The sequence below is a fragment of the Sarcophilus harrisii genome, chromosome 4 (genome assembly GCF_902635505.1).
Source record: "Sarcophilus harrisii chromosome 4, mSarHar1.11, whole genome shotgun sequence".
Taxonomy (NCBI): domain Eukaryota; kingdom Metazoa; phylum Chordata; class Mammalia; order Dasyuromorphia; family Dasyuridae; genus Sarcophilus; species Sarcophilus harrisii.
Genome location: NC_045429.1, coordinates 457344279 through 457359255, shown reverse-complemented (window position 1 = coordinate 457359255; position 14977 = coordinate 457344279). Strand labels below are relative to the sequence as shown.

The 14977-nt window shown below is 49.1% G+C and overlaps 1 protein-coding gene across 2 annotated transcripts in view; it reads left to right on the top strand.

Moving 5' to 3' along the window:
• UBE2F (ubiquitin conjugating enzyme E2 F (putative)) overlaps nt 1–14977 on the top strand; it is a 90143-nt gene that overhangs the window by 59386 nt on the left and 15780 nt on the right. For both annotated transcript variants that reach the window (XM_031968212.1, XM_031968213.1), the window contains exons 6-7: nt 533–603; nt 10459–10516. In XM_031968212.1, coding sequence (XP_031824072.1) covers nt 533–603; nt 10459–10516 — 129 coding nt within the window. The remainder of the gene's footprint in view (nt 1–532; nt 604–10458; nt 10517–14977) is intronic.

The following is a 14977-nucleotide window of genomic DNA, read 5'->3' as shown; positions in this document are numbered from 1 at the left end:
AGCCCCAAGACACACGATTGTTGACTTGTGAACTCACAACCTACTCAGCACCTCCCATTTTTTCACAGGAACAATTTTCTCGCCATGCTTTCGGCATCCTAGATCCCATTTTGTTTCAGGATACAATCACTTATGATTTTCAGCTGTAATTTGTAGAATTTAGAGTCCTAGAATATTGCATAGGAACATTATCATCGTGTAATCAAACTCCAAGGTTTTATAGCCGAGGAGACTGGGGTCCTTTTATGGACCTTTTATTGGAGGACTTAAAGGTTGCTTTTAGATTCAATTAATTTTTAGCTTATAGGTCATGGAAACCTTTCTTAGTAAAAATATAACAATTGATTCTGGGTTTAAAGACAGTTGTACTTGGCATAAGGTATTCACATTTCACATTTGGAAAAGGACTTGGTCTGTCGAGCTGAAAATAAAAAAGGAACTTTAGTGAGAGTTGCTGACAATAATATAGCAATATTGTCACGGTGACTTTGTCTGCTTCAGAATGCCATTGTAACCTCTCTCTGTCTTACAGCCTCCCAAAGTAAAATGTTTGACTAGAATCTGGCACCCTAACATCACGGAGATGGGGGAAATCTGTCTGAGGTAAGTTTCACTACCTTCTCTGTATTCTCCACTCCCACCCCACCCCCAAAGAAAAAAGGGACAAAAGGGGTAAAGAAAGGAAAGTCATCTCTGTGTATAATTTTGAGGAATTTGTAATGGGGTTTTTATTATCAGGTCTATGGTATATGAGCAGCTAGGAGGCTAAGTGGATGGAATACTAGGGTTGGAATCAGAAATACTTATCTTCATGAGTTAAAATCTGACCTCAAACATTTACTATCTGAGTGGCCCAGGGCAAGTCACTTCACCCTGCTTGCCTCAGTTTCCTCATCTGTAAAATGAGCTAGAGAAGAAAATGGTAAACCCTTCCAGTATCTCTGCCAAGAAAATCCAAATGGGGTCACCCAAAAGTTGGACATGGATGAAATGATAAACAACAACAACTAATTTCCTATGACCTGTGACCGTCTGCTCTTAGGACTTTGGTAATGCCATATCTTTATGGAAGATGACCTTGACAGTATGGGGCTGGCCTATAATGTGGAAGAGAATTCAGTGGTGTGCATCCGGCTGCCGGGAAGCTGGAGCCTTTTGTCAAAAGTGGCAAAATAGAGAAAGTTTGTGTGTCTTTCCTTCTCTTCCTTGGAGCTCTTTCCTAAGCACCCAGCACCCTCACATTTTTTCTTGCCCATCTAAAGCAGGGTCACAAACACATGCGTTCCCCATCTCTCTGTGACTAGATGTGTTCTTTTCAATGTTGATATAAGCCTAGATCCTGTACCTGGCTTTGGTGAAAAATTCTACTTTTTTCTTGCAGATGAAAGTTACAGGGAAGCAGGGTTTTGGTCCAAGAGGAATTGGATAACAATTTGAGTTGCCTGGGGGATACCTCCTGGTGCTTGATTCTATTACTCACCTCACAGCCATTCAGTGGCCAAATCTTGTTTCTTCCTTCCCAACATCTCACCTTTCTCTCCACGTACACAGCCGCCATTTTTGTTCAGGCCGCCCTCGTTTGGCCAGACCATTACAGGAGCCTTTTCATGGGTCTTCCTGTGTCAGTCCCCCACTCCAAGCCTTCTTCAAGTCAGTGCTAGTGATTTCCCTAAATTAGAGTGGCAGGGTGACCTCTGTCCATCCCCTACTCAGAAACCTTTCAGTGGCTCCCCCTTATCTTCAGCATCAAATACAAATCCTTCTGTTTGGCATTTAAAGTTCTTCAGGACCTCCCCCTTTCCTGGCTGTCTATTCTTCCTATACTTTACTCCCCCCATGCACTCATGGCCTTGCCATTCCCCACACACACAAAGCTCCCTTCCCCACCACTCTGCCTTCGTATTACGGTGTCTCCCTCCTCACCTCAACCTCTTAATTTCCCAGCTTCCTTTAAGTGCAGGAAACCTGTCCTGGCCATTGTAGCTGTTGTCTGCAAATATCAGCTGATTTTATAACTACTCTCTCTGATGGGTGTGTGTATCTCTATATATTTTATAGAGAGATAAGATATCTCTCCCCCTTTCCCCAATTGCAGTGTAAGCTCCTTAATGGCTAGGACTGTGTTGGCCTTTTCCTCCTACCTCTGCCCTCAGCCCGATGCCTGGCACGTTGTGAGTGCTTAAGAAGATTAATCACCTAGCTTCTTTACAATGAAAGAGCCTTATTTTCTCTGATATCTTAAAAACCCCAAAATGAGATTTACTTTTGTACATATGACTTGACTAAAATATCAGTTAATTTGACTGCCAGTACTTGGAATGTTCTCTTTAACCAGAAACCCCCTTTTGGATTTAGTCTCATTTACTGTGTCATAGTTTTAGAGCTGGGAGGAATCTTCGAGGTCATTAAGTCCCTAAATAAAGAAACAGAGAAGCTCGTGCTAAACCCTTCTTTGTTAATTAAGGATCCTTTTGTGGCTGATCCCATTCCAGCATCAGGTGAATGAAACGTGTGAATGGCACTTTGGCCCCAGAAAATAGCACGGAAGTTGTTGGATTTGTGCTGAAAACTTCACAATACATTGTTTTCAGGTTGTATAAAAATATAAATTTGGATAGAGTGTTCCACTTAGATCAGGTTGATTAAATGTTAGTTTAACTTCTTCCTGTTAATTATGTAGAAGTTTCAGGAGAGCAGGAACCAGTTTGCCTTTGTATTTCTACCCCCAGTGCCCAGAACAGTGCCTGACTCATAGTAGGCACTTAATATATATTTAGGAGTCGATACCCATTTCCTTGGACTTAACAGTTACACATAGTCCCAGTTGGTTGGTATATTAACCTGCCATATCCCTGTGCCAGGATATCAGTGTGTTAGTGTTTGTAGTGGAGGGAGAGAAAGTAATTTCCCCTAGACATGACATCCAAAACCCTGTGACAAGGTTAGAAAAGGAAAACCTCCAGAATATGTGGAAGTCCCTTTTCGCACTCAGTGGGCAATAGCCAGGAAACACTAAGATCCCCATTAATAATAAGAGCATTCACAGAGCTCATCAAGGTGGGTGGAAGTGATCCCACATCAGCCTTGTGTTCAGAAAACTCAGGCACAGAAATGACTAGGTTCACATGGCTGGCAACCATTCAAGGAGAGATTTGAACTCAGGTGTTTCGGACATGGAGGCTGCTGCCCTGTCGGCTGGGCCCCCTACTGAGAGGCTGGGCAGTGGTGCCACCCCCAGTCCTCATCCTTGACTGCTGCCTTTGACACAGCGGTCCTCCTCTTCCTGAAGGGCCCTGCTCACATCTGTGTGTCAGATCTCTGCTTTTCTACCTCTTTGACCTCGGAGGGCTTCCCACCTAGGAACCGTAAAGGTCCCAACTGCTATGTTCCTTTCTCTTCTTCCTCTGTCCTGTTTCATGATCTGCTCAGCTCCCATGGGTTCAGCTCCCATCTTTGTGCAGAGGGCTGTCTGATCTGCTCGTCCTGCCCTGACCTTTCTTGTAACTCCAGCTGTCCAGGAAACATCTTGAACTCTGCGTGTCCAGAACTGAACTCAGTATCTGTTCCCCTAATTCTTTCCTCCCCCCTCATCTCCTTATTTACTGTCAAGGACACACTGTCCTCCTGTCAGTCACCCAGGCTCAAAAACAGTCATTTCTGTTTTCATAACATCTCTCACTGGCCTCCCCTTCTCTCTAATCTTGCTCCTGAGTCCCTGGTGCCTGGACCACAGAAATAGCTGCTGGTGGGATCCCCTGCCTGAGTTAATATGGTAGCCACTCAATGAAAAGAATAGATCAGAAATCTTTTTTGACCTCAGCTTCCAATTAAATAATAATCAGATCCTAGGTGCAATTAGAAAACTTATTCCTTCGATGGTTGATAACGAGAGAATTTTTGAAACTTTTGAGCCATCCCAGAACAGGGAAAGAATCTGTCCCAGAATCTGCCATCTCTGGTTGGTTGGTTAATTGGGGTTTTTTGGTGATAAGAAAATGGCTGAATTCCAGACAGGTTTATGGAGCTCTCTTTGCTAGACAAGATCATCCTCAAAATGAGAAAATACTTCCAAGACCTTGGCCTTTGCCCTTGAGCAGCTCGAAGGACAGCTGAGCAGTTACTGAAATCTTCACTTATGTTCTGGAGATAATATTACAGGCCTCTCTCGTATCTTTCAGGCAGCAAGCTTAGTAACTCATGCCTGAAAACATTCCTTGTTTTCCCATTTTAAAATCTTCTTTCCCATGAATGAATAAGTTCCCATCCCAAATTGAGAGTTTAGCTATTTTAATTTTCTTAACCAAGATTTTATTATTCTTAGTTCTAAAAATACATAATTACATAGGAGGAAAATATTGGGTTGTATGGCACTGGAGAGCATGTATACCATCCTTTCTTGTTTATACACAGTATTTCATTTTTCCAAATACATGCAAAGAGAGTTTTGCACATTGACCTTTGCAAAACCCTGTATTCCAAATTTCTCCCTCTCCTCACTCCTCCCTCTCTTCAAGACAACAAGCAATCCAGTATAGGTTAAACATGTGCAATTCACCTAAACATTTCCATATTTATCATGAAAAAAAAAAATCTGATCAAAAAGGGAAAATCACAAGAAAGGGGAAAAAAAACCGAGCAAACAAACAACAAAAAAAGATGAAAATACTCTGCTTTGATCCACATTCAGTTTCCACAGTTTTTTCTCTGGCTGCAGATGGCATTTTCCATCTCAAGTCTATTGGAACTGGCTTGAATCACCTTATTGTTGAAAAGAGTCACGGCCATCTCAATTGATCATCACATAATCTTATTGCTCTTGTGATTACAGTGATCTCTTGGTTCTACTCACTTCACTTAGCATCAGTTCATGGAAGGCTCTCCAGACCTCTCTGAAAGCATCCTGCTGATCATTTCTTTCGGAACAATAATATTCCATAACCTTTATATACCATAACTTAGCCATTCTCCAATTGATGGGCACCCAGTCAGTTTCCAGTTCCTTGCCACTACAAAAAAGGCTGGCACAAACATTTTTGCACATACAGTTCCTTTTCCCTTTTTTCTGATCTCTTTGGGATACAGGCCCAGTAAAGACACTGCTAGATCAAAGAGTATCATAGTTTGCTAGCCTTTTGGGCATAATTCCAAATTGCTCTCCAGAATGGTTGGATCTGTTCACAGCTCCACCAACAATGCATCAATGTCCCAGTTTGTTCACATCCCCTCCAACATTTATCATTATCTTTTCCTGTCATCTTAGCCGATCTGAGAGGGATGAAGTGGTTGTACCATCCTTTCAGTGATTTGAAAGTGCCCATTGCTGTAAAGCTCATCTCATTAATCCTGGTATTTGCTTAATGACATGACGTGTGTGATGTCAAATCCTGAAATGCTTACCCAAAAAAGTGACTCAAAGAGCAGTGGAATGGCCTGGTGCTCCATAAAGTCATCATCAGGAAGGGCTTAGATTAGAGAAGGAGGTGGGGCAGAACTTGTACCAGCAATGAGAAGTAGTGAATGGATCATCTGAGGGTTGCATTAGTGGAAGAAAAAGTGAATGGACTTAGGTGTTTTGGGGAGATGATCTACGGGCACAGTATCAAAAAGAGAGAAATTTCTGTCTGTTTAAAGAGGCTGTGAATGGACTACCAACACTGATGAATTAATTCCCAGATCTTTGAAAGTATCAGAAATAAGATTTATTTATCTTTCCATTTTAAAGGGAATTCTTAAATTTTAGACTTTGTCCTAAGGGCAGTAAAGGCAATGGGAGCACTGGTGTAGTATGCCTTGCAATCAGGTCTCCTAGCTTCAGAGAACCAAGATTTCCATTCAGCCAAAATTCACCCAAGTTAGAGTGAGGAAGAGCCTTCCCGGGGTTCTTCCAGCTCTGATTCAGTGACTTAATTTTTGGCAGGTGTATCTTAAGCTCTCTCCTACCCATTCACAGTCAGCTGTGTTGCAAGAGCATCATTGTCAGACAAAAAAAAATTGTCATTTTTTTTGGGGGGGGGGCAGCAGTGGATATTGTTTCTCCATAACCTGGAGAACAAGGGCCAGCCCGAGCTTTCCACAAGGGCCTGCTAACTGTAGCGTTGCTAGGTCATTGTCACAGAGGATCCCAGGAGCTGTTCCACTATTCAGGTGAATGGAAATGTATTTACTCTGTCTCTCAGGAAGCTCTTGGATTTGTTAAGCCAAATGTAAAATAGCCTATTTCCAGAATTGTCCCACAGAGAAGCAGGGGGGCACTAGAACCCAATCTTCATGACCAGAGACAGGATTTCTTTTAAGACTCTTATGTGCTCGGCTTCCAGGAAGGGGGGACAATTAGGTTCCTAGGCCCAGTTTACTCCATTACTTGAGAAATCACAGTGACAGTCGTAGTGCATCGTTTCTTTCTGGGGAGGAAATGAATTCTGAGCCCTACTGGGCTAGAAATGCATTTTCTCTCAGAAATGGAGCTGCCATTGATAGAATGCAGGAGAGGGAAGTCATTATAATGCCGTTCCTTCTCCTGTTTGATTTAGGAAGGATGGAAGAATTGGGGTAAGATTTTCATCCAATCTTCACAATAATCCAAGGGGTTTCTTCCAGTCCGTCCTAAAAACCCCTCCTAGAGCCTCGGCCAGCTCCCCAGAGCCTTGAGAAGAGGCGCCCACACTCCGCCTGCCCTCAGCCCATTTGACTGACTGTTCCGAGACACCATTGGGCTCATTGTGAGGGAGGCATTATTCACCTGGCGTGGTTTCCTCCTAAAATGTCTTTTTATCCAGATAGCAAAATCGTGCTAGCCACTTGTCGTAATCAGAGCCATTTTACACTCCTCCAGTGAACCTTGTGTAATTTCTGTGTAAGTGAGGAGGGGAGAAAGATGGCCGGAGAGAGCGAGATTTGGGTGTTGGGCACTTAGGCTGCAGGGCCCCACCTGGATGCCTGCAAATAGAGCTCAGAGGTGGAGTGTGCAGTCGAGTGGCCAGATCTGCCCCTTGGCTTCCTCTTGCCCTCAGGTTAAAGTCCTTGGAAGCTGTTGTCTCTCCTTCCTGTGTCTTTGGCCAAGCTTGATTAGGAGTCTGAAGGCCCTCTCCTGGCCGCCCCAGCCAGGCAGGTCTCCATCGCTCCCCCCTCCCCTGGGACTGCTAGAGCAGCTTTTTGTCAGTCTGTTTGTGGGCTGAGGGCTGAGAGGGAGGCCCCCAACCTCCCCCTTTTTGGGAGGCTCTGACCCTGGAAGCTGAGGTGCCCTCTCCAACTTACACCTGCAGCGACAGGGATTTGAGCCCAAATATCACGGCACAGCCCTGCTGCCAGAACTGAGTGATGTCATGTGGAGTGGCGCTGGTCCGGGCAGCCGCCCTGGTGCACTATGGTCTCATAGGGCATCCGATTTGGGTGTTCCCCGAGGTGACGTTTCGTGTCTGATGGCTGGGAGGCCTGGAAAGGGGCATAGGGAGGGGATTGAGGAGCACATCCCATGCGTTCCCTCCATAAACATCCAGCTGGCGCTGGCATTCAGGGTGACGAGATATTTTTAGGCCTCTGACCTGGATCTGTGCCCTGAAGTCTTCTGAACAACAACAGTGGAGAGAGAGAGGGGCGGCCTTTGGCCCAGTATGCTTTTTAATGTGATTCGTAGTTGTGATTTCAAAGTCAACATCCGGGAGGTGAGGTGAGCTCCAGAAGAGACACCAGAGGTTCCGGGTCTTGGCGAGGTGGTGGTTGTTCAGTCATATCCATCTCTGTGACCCCATTGGGGCTTTTCTTGGCAGAGGTATTGAAGTCATTTGCCATTTCCTCCTTTAGCCCATTTTACAGATGGGGAAACTGAGGCAAATAGGGTGAGGTGACTGGCCCAGGGTCACATAGCCAGTAAGTGTCTGAGGCAGGATTTGAACTCAGGTCCTCCTGACTGCAGGCCCAGTGCTCTGCACTGCGCCACCCAAACTGCCTTGCTACAAATAGTTTCCTCAGATGGGACCCGCACTCAGGACTTTTGGATGCCAAATTCTAGCTCCCCCCATGCTCCACGTGGCCCCCAAGTACAGCCTGAGCCAGATTAAAGTATCATTGGGAAATGTTTAACCAACTAAGTAAAACTGTATCAAAAGCCAGATGATGTTAGAGTTTGTTCTCCCATGGGGCTCCTTTTGCACGAAGGGCTCTTTACCTGCGGACTAGAGGCCCGTGGGTCAGGGTTCTGCAGCCCTGGAACTGCCCAGGCTTTGTGTGTGATGGAAACTGGTGCTTTTGCAGTAAATTCTGTATGAGAAGTCTGAAAATGCCCGTCCTCCAGGAAGTCACTCTCCTCTTTGAAAACCTTTTCTAGCAAAAGAACTGATTGTCAGAAATACACCCAATGACTCCCGAACCACGAGTAATCAGTTCTCTGGAATGATGGGGAGGTGGCAGCTGACAGAAGTCTTCTCTACCTTTGACCTTGCGCCCGCCGTGGTACGTCAGCCTCGGGCTGGCCAAAGCGGTCACTAAAGTCACTGGACCCTTTACGGGATCCCAGGACCTCAGCGTGCGTGTGCCTCTGCAGTTTTACAGGTGCCAGAGCCAAGGCCCGGGGGACCCAGTGACCTGGTGGATCCAGGCTCGGGCCCAGGGCTCCCACACCTACAGAATGCCATTTCCCACTCCATCCCACCCCCGCATCTGAAAGTTAGGTGCCCCCCCCCCCCAATCACGTCCTCTGTCACAGACTACCATCGCTCTGAATAGACATTTAAAAGTAGGGACACTGAACACCTGACCATGTAGATGTAGGAGCAGAGGGGAGGGGCCGGTCACGATAAGCTCCCCCGTCATGATAAGCTGCAGTGATCCCTTGGAGCATCCCCCAGCCTTGGGGACCAAGGCCAAATCACAGGCTACAGCTGAATAAACGGGGGGGGGGGGATGGGGAGGGTGCGCATGTGCGTGCAGCTGGGCTAGCAGAGTGAGTTTGATTCATCAGAGGATTGGTTCTGGTCCTGTTTATTAGCAGACGGTGACCTCACTGAGTCTCAGTTTTGTCATCTGTAAAGTGGGGATGGCAATACCTGCCATCAGTATCAGTAAAGTTCTCCCTCCTTAGTTTTGGGGTCTGTTGATGAGCACAGGCCAGTAAACATTTACTAAGCATCTGCAGTGTGGCAGGCCCTCTGCCGGGGAGGGTGCAGACACAAAGAACGAAACGGTCCTGCCCCATGAAGTGCTCAGGCTCCATTGGGAAGGGAAGCGTGTGCTTGTATGTGGGTATTTGTGGGTATAAGTGCTCCCAAGAAGCATAATGGCAGCCAGGGAGGGGAGCATGGGGAAGGTTGTGAAGTGGCAGGCGAGAGGGCCGGGAAACTTCTCGGCCTGACCCTGAGCCCGCTGCCATCTGTGGGGGCTCCTTCCCGCAGTCTGCCGGCTGGTCTTTGAGTGATGGAAACACCCTTCCCCACTCTCTGACGCTGTTGGCCAGATGCCGCAGGATGGGGGCAAGCCTGGAAACCCAGAACGTCTGACAGAAATGAGGGGAGGCAGGGGCCCCAGATGAGGTATGGCTGTGGCCCAGCACCCTGGGGCCTGCCCAGACACGACTTCTGTGGCTGCAAACATAACTCTGGAGATTTCTCGACCCTCCAGCCCTGTGGATTCTGCTTCTCTGTTTGCCATCTGTGAGATCCACCAAGTAATAGATGGGTTAGGAGAATAAACGTCTGAGATCTAGGGTTTGAATCCACTTTGGGGACACATCAGGAGCTGATTTATCCAGAAAGCATCCTGACTGGGGATGAGGGCTCTGTGTCAGCCAAGAGATGGTCTGCTTTCCATTTTCTTCATCCCCAAAAGATGCTGCCACCTGGTGGACTCGAGAGGTCTGGCTTGTCTCCTGAAAACAAGGAAATTGATGTTAGATTTAGAGGACTTATAACGTTACTGCAATCACCCCCAAAAAACCATTCTTGAGTAAAAGTCCCTTCCCCGCAGTCTCCTAGTCTCTGCCGCATGATAAAGAGTGGGGTCGATCCATCACCCACACCCCAGGTGTTAGATGAACAGCTCTCCGGTGGCACTGCCATGGCTGGGACCTGGAAGGGCAGCTGGCCCGTGAAGGGCCTGCACACACTGAGCGAACATGGGCCCTTGGTGGGCACACGGTGAGGGCAGCAGCCCCTGAAGACTCTAAGGGAGCCTGGGAAGGAGGATCCCACAGCACAGAGGAAGTGGGAGGCTGTAGGCCAGTCTTTAACTCCCAGGAATGGTCCTGAGGGTTCTGCTGGAGCAGAGCCTTCCCCGTATCGACAGCTGAGCTCTGCTCCAGGTGTTGGCTCCTGGAGGCCCCTGCTCGGGAGAAGGGCTGCATTCTGGGGCTTTGGAGGAGAGGATCCACACCTGAAAGAGCCAGATCTTTAGGTGTGTTGTGAACTCCCCCTCAGAGGCCCTGTCCGTGAGACCCCAATAAGCAGCCTGTGTTTTCCTGTCTTTCAGCTTACTAAGAGAACATTCAATCGATGGCACTGGATGGGCGCCCACCAGAACGTTAAAGGTATGGAGCCCCTTTCATCTCCTCCGGTATAGTGACGGGTCAGAATATCCCAGGTGCGCCCGGCTTACTCTCTGCCTCAGTTTACTCCACGTACCCAGTTGTACTCCCAGGGCCTCAAGGAACCTGGGAATCCATTCTCCTGAGAAAGAAGAGGGCCCTGGGGGGCACAGCCTGGTGGGAGGCACCGCCTGGTGGGAGGGCACCACCCGGGCAGGCTCTCTGGCTTTGACCCCTCACGGGTTCCCTCTTGCCCCCGTGGAGGGTCAGCTGTGGGAGGGCGCCTTACTAGGTGCTGGTGGCTGTTGCGCAGGAGCTCTTCCCTGCATGTGGCGGCCTTCCCCCTTCCCCAGCTGCCCTCCTCGGGGCCCAGCCTAAAAACGTGTGTATCCCTGCCCGGCCTCCCCTGCCCGCGCCTTTCCCGGCATCCAAGGAGAGCGTTCCGGAGAGGGGCTGAGGGACCGGGCCAGACCGGTCGGGGGGGGGGGGGGGGGGGGGGGCCGTCCTGGCCCTGCCTGCGGGCCCGGCCCTGCCTGGGCCACTCCCCGCAGCCTCCTGCCCTGTATTCGTGTCTATAAGGGTCTATGGGGAAAAGCTCCGAGTCTGACGGGGCTGAATCACTCAGCTTTTATTGGGGCCTGGCAGGTACCGGGCGAAGCCTCCGGAAACCAGGCCAGGGCGGGGGAGAACCCTGGGGCACGGGGGCCGGCGGGTCAGCGGGGCCTGAAGAAAGTGCCCCCGAATCGGGCTGGCGGGCGGCGCCCGGCTCTGAGGCTGCCTCACGCCCACGAGCCGTTCTCCCGCGGCCTTCAGGCCTTCATGCTGAGCCCGAGCTGGGCGCCGGGCTCCGCTCAGGGGCTCTCGCGGTGAAAGCGGGGTGCGGGCGCTCATCAGGGTCCCCCGCCCGCATGGGGCGGGGCTGCAGAGGCCGCTTTTCTCCCCCCCCCCCCCCCCCCCCCCCCCCCCCCCCCCCCCCCCCCCCGGGCTCCGCAGCTCTCGCCTGCTCTGCGGACGCTCAGCCCGCAGGGGGCACCAAAGAGCAAGGAGCCGAGCCGCGGGGGAAGGTGGAGAGGATGCGGGCGGCAGCCACGCCCCTTCCTCGGGCTCAGCTCCGACTTCCATCCCCCTCCCCGTCTTCCCGCCTGAGAGATCTCGGGGCGCCACCGACCTCGCCGCCCTTCCCTTTGTGGCCCAGCTGAGTGTGCGAAGCTCCCGGTGCGTCAGCCCCGGCCCCGCCGTCCTCCTCCTCGGGCCGCGCCTCCAAGCCCGCTGTCTGCACGGCCGCATCCCCGCGGCCGCCGGTTCTTCCCGCGGTCCTTTCCTCGGCTCCTCACACAGTGTCTTCCTTCTTCCCCGGATGAGAACAAAATACCCACTGGGGGGGGGGGGGACCAGCATCTTTTACAAGTGGCCGGGGTCCAAACGGGCCCCGACTGGTAAACGCTGCGCGCAGTCCCAGCGGACGGAGCCGTTCTCGGGGCACAGAACGCCGTCGTTCCTAAACTAAGCCTTTGGGGCGCCCTGCGCTGAGGGACCCGGCGGCGCGGCCGTTCCCCGAGGTCCTGGGGCGGCCGCCTGGGGGGCAGAGAGTACGGCACTCAAAACCTGGCCCCGGCTCCTTAATGCCCAGGCAGGCAGGGCCGGCCCAGCTGTGGCCCGATGTCGGCGCGGGGCGGAGGCTCCCGTCTGCCTCTTACGGCAGGACGCAGTTGGGGAGGGGTGCCCGGGACCGTGGCGCTGGCGGGAGCTTGGGGGCCTGGGACACGGAGGGAGGCCGTGAGGACGGGGAGAGACGGCTGCAGAGAAGGCCGCCCTGGCAGCGTCGCCAGAGAAACGGTCCCAGGGAATTATTGGGGGGAAAGGCAACGGAGGAGAAGGAAGACCAGGGAGCCCCGGGAAATGTTTAACAAGCGGCTTTTAACCTCCATCGCTTTCTTAAGTCTGGACCATGAACCAAGCCCCGTTTGTGATGTTTGCTGATTTCTGATCTGTAAATGCTCACCCTGATGCCGCTGGTGGGTTGGTCAGGGGGAGAGAGAGCTGGGAAGGGTCCTTGGTGACCTTGGAGAGGCCCGTTGGTGCAGAGCCGGGAACAGAGGCCACCTCAGGTGGGGGAGGCCGGAGGCACGTGTTCCACCTGCTTCTCTCCCTAGGTGGTGATTAAGTGGGCAGGTGGCGATAAAACGGAGGGAGGGGGAAGGGATTCACTGCATGCGCTCCTTGTGACCCAAGACAGGGTGACCTCTGGCTCCTTGTTACTCAGCCCCCTTCTGGTACAGAGAGCATTCTTGTTGAGCTGCAGGACAGGCTGGGCCATGGCTGGGGTCCCTTCCGGTTCCGGGGGTTCAGGATTCTGGGAATGTCGGCGTATTTGCCCCAAACAGAGCTGGGGTGGGCTAGGGGGGCCATCGGTAAGCTCGGGAAGAAACACCTCTGCAGATCCCCACCTCATGGAGCCAGATCCACCAGCCCAAAGCATAGATGGAATTGATAATAATAAAATTACCCTTGTCTTGCTGTAAGGTTTTCCTTTTTAATTCCTCTTATTTCCCAAAGTATGAAGCTCCTTTAATACTCTTCCTAAATATGATGAATCCTGGGAGAAAAAAGTATATATACATATATATTAGTAGAAGTAATTATATTCCTGAGTATGTCTTTTCTTACTTCTTTGTAAATTGTTCTTTGGTTCTGCTGCTTACTTTGTTTACTTTATTCTTTTTTCTCCCTTTCATCCCCACCCCCAAGGAAGCTACAGTTAAGAAAAGATATAATTGTATTTACCTACCGTAGACACACACACACACACACTACCCCTTTTCTATCCCTGCTAACTCTTTGCTTTAATTCTGCTCCTTGGCTTGCCTTGCTATTATTTAACCTCCCCTGACCCAAGGATCCTTCCCTTGTCCATCTTCCCTCACCCTGTTGCTGCCCCTTCCCTCCCCCCAATTTCTTTATAGATTTTGGGGGGTGCTGTACTCCTCATGATTCTATATGTAGTGTTGCCTATTAAACCCACTCCCAATGTGAAGAGGTTTGCAGAACTAAGAGCCCTTCTCCCTCCTCTAATACCTCTGTACCTCGTTTGTATAACACCATTACTGTTTTTACCTTAACACTGCTAGTCTTTCTTCTGAGCTGCCCTTTTGTTGATGTCTGTTTTAAACACATGGTATTCATTTCTTATGTAAGAAAAAAACATAAACCATTTTTCCATGTGGAATTCCTTGAAATTTATCTTTGATATTGGCTCTTACATGTTAAATTTTCTATTAAGTTCAGATAGAAAATCCTGAAAATCTGCAAGTTTGTCGAGTGTCCATTTTTTCCTCATTCAATATTATGGATAATTTTGCTGGATGTGATATTTTGGGGCCATAGGCCACTTCTTTAGATTGTCAGTAGATATGATCCCAGGACGTGTAGTCTTATATTGTGGTTGCTGCTAAGTTCTGTACAATTCTCATTGTAGCTCCAGTGCATTTGAATTAGTTTGGTTTTGTTTCTCCCTTGTTTCTTGCAAATTTTTCTCTTTGATCTAGAGGTTTTGAAATTTGGCAGCAAATTTGTTCCTTTGTGTTTTCCACAGAGGACCTTGTTGAGGTGGTGATTGGTGGGTTTTGTTTTTTTTTCCTATTTCTACTTTCCCCTCATGTTCTATCATTCCAGGACAGTTTTCTTGGATTATTTCCTGCATTATTGTGTCAAGGTTCTTTTTTTGGTCACAACTTTCAGGCAGTCCAGTTATTGTTACATTTTCTCCTCTTGATTTGTTGTCCAGAGCTGTCATTTTCTTATAAGATGTTTCACATTCTGTTCCATTTTCTCATTCTTTATAATCTGGTTTGTTATTTCTTAGTCTTTCAGAGCTTCACGGACTTCCTCTTGCCCAGTTCTAATTTTCAAAGAATTATTTTCTTCTTTAAGATTCTGTATCTCCTTTTCTAGTTGGATAACATTTTTTCCCTAATCTTCTTGTTTTTCTTGATTGGTTTTTAGTTATTCATTTTTCCTCAGTGTTTCTCATTTGAGTTTTCAAAATTTTTTTTTTTTTTTTGAGTTCTTCTATAAATTCTGTGGGCAGGAAGCCATTTCATGTTACTCTTTGAGGTAAAAGCTTTTTTTTTTTAACTTCAATGTCCTCTGAAGATGAACCTTGGTCTTTCCTGTTCCCATAATATGTTTCTGTGGTTGGGTTCTTTTTTCTTTTCCAGTTTATTTTTTTTTAATAAGAGGTATTAGTGTAAACACCTCTAATCCTAGGATGGAGGGGAATAGTGGCTCAAGCTTCTCTTCTGCTTTCCCCTCTGACTAGGAACCCCAAACCAAGTACTCCATTCTCCTGCTAGTGCCCATAGCCAGCAGCATCCCTGCCTTTCTCTCCTCCCCTCCCCCCCACACCCAGTGTGCTGGTTCCTTCCCTTTCTGTGCTGCTTCCCTGATTGGAGCCTGGCTGAGGTT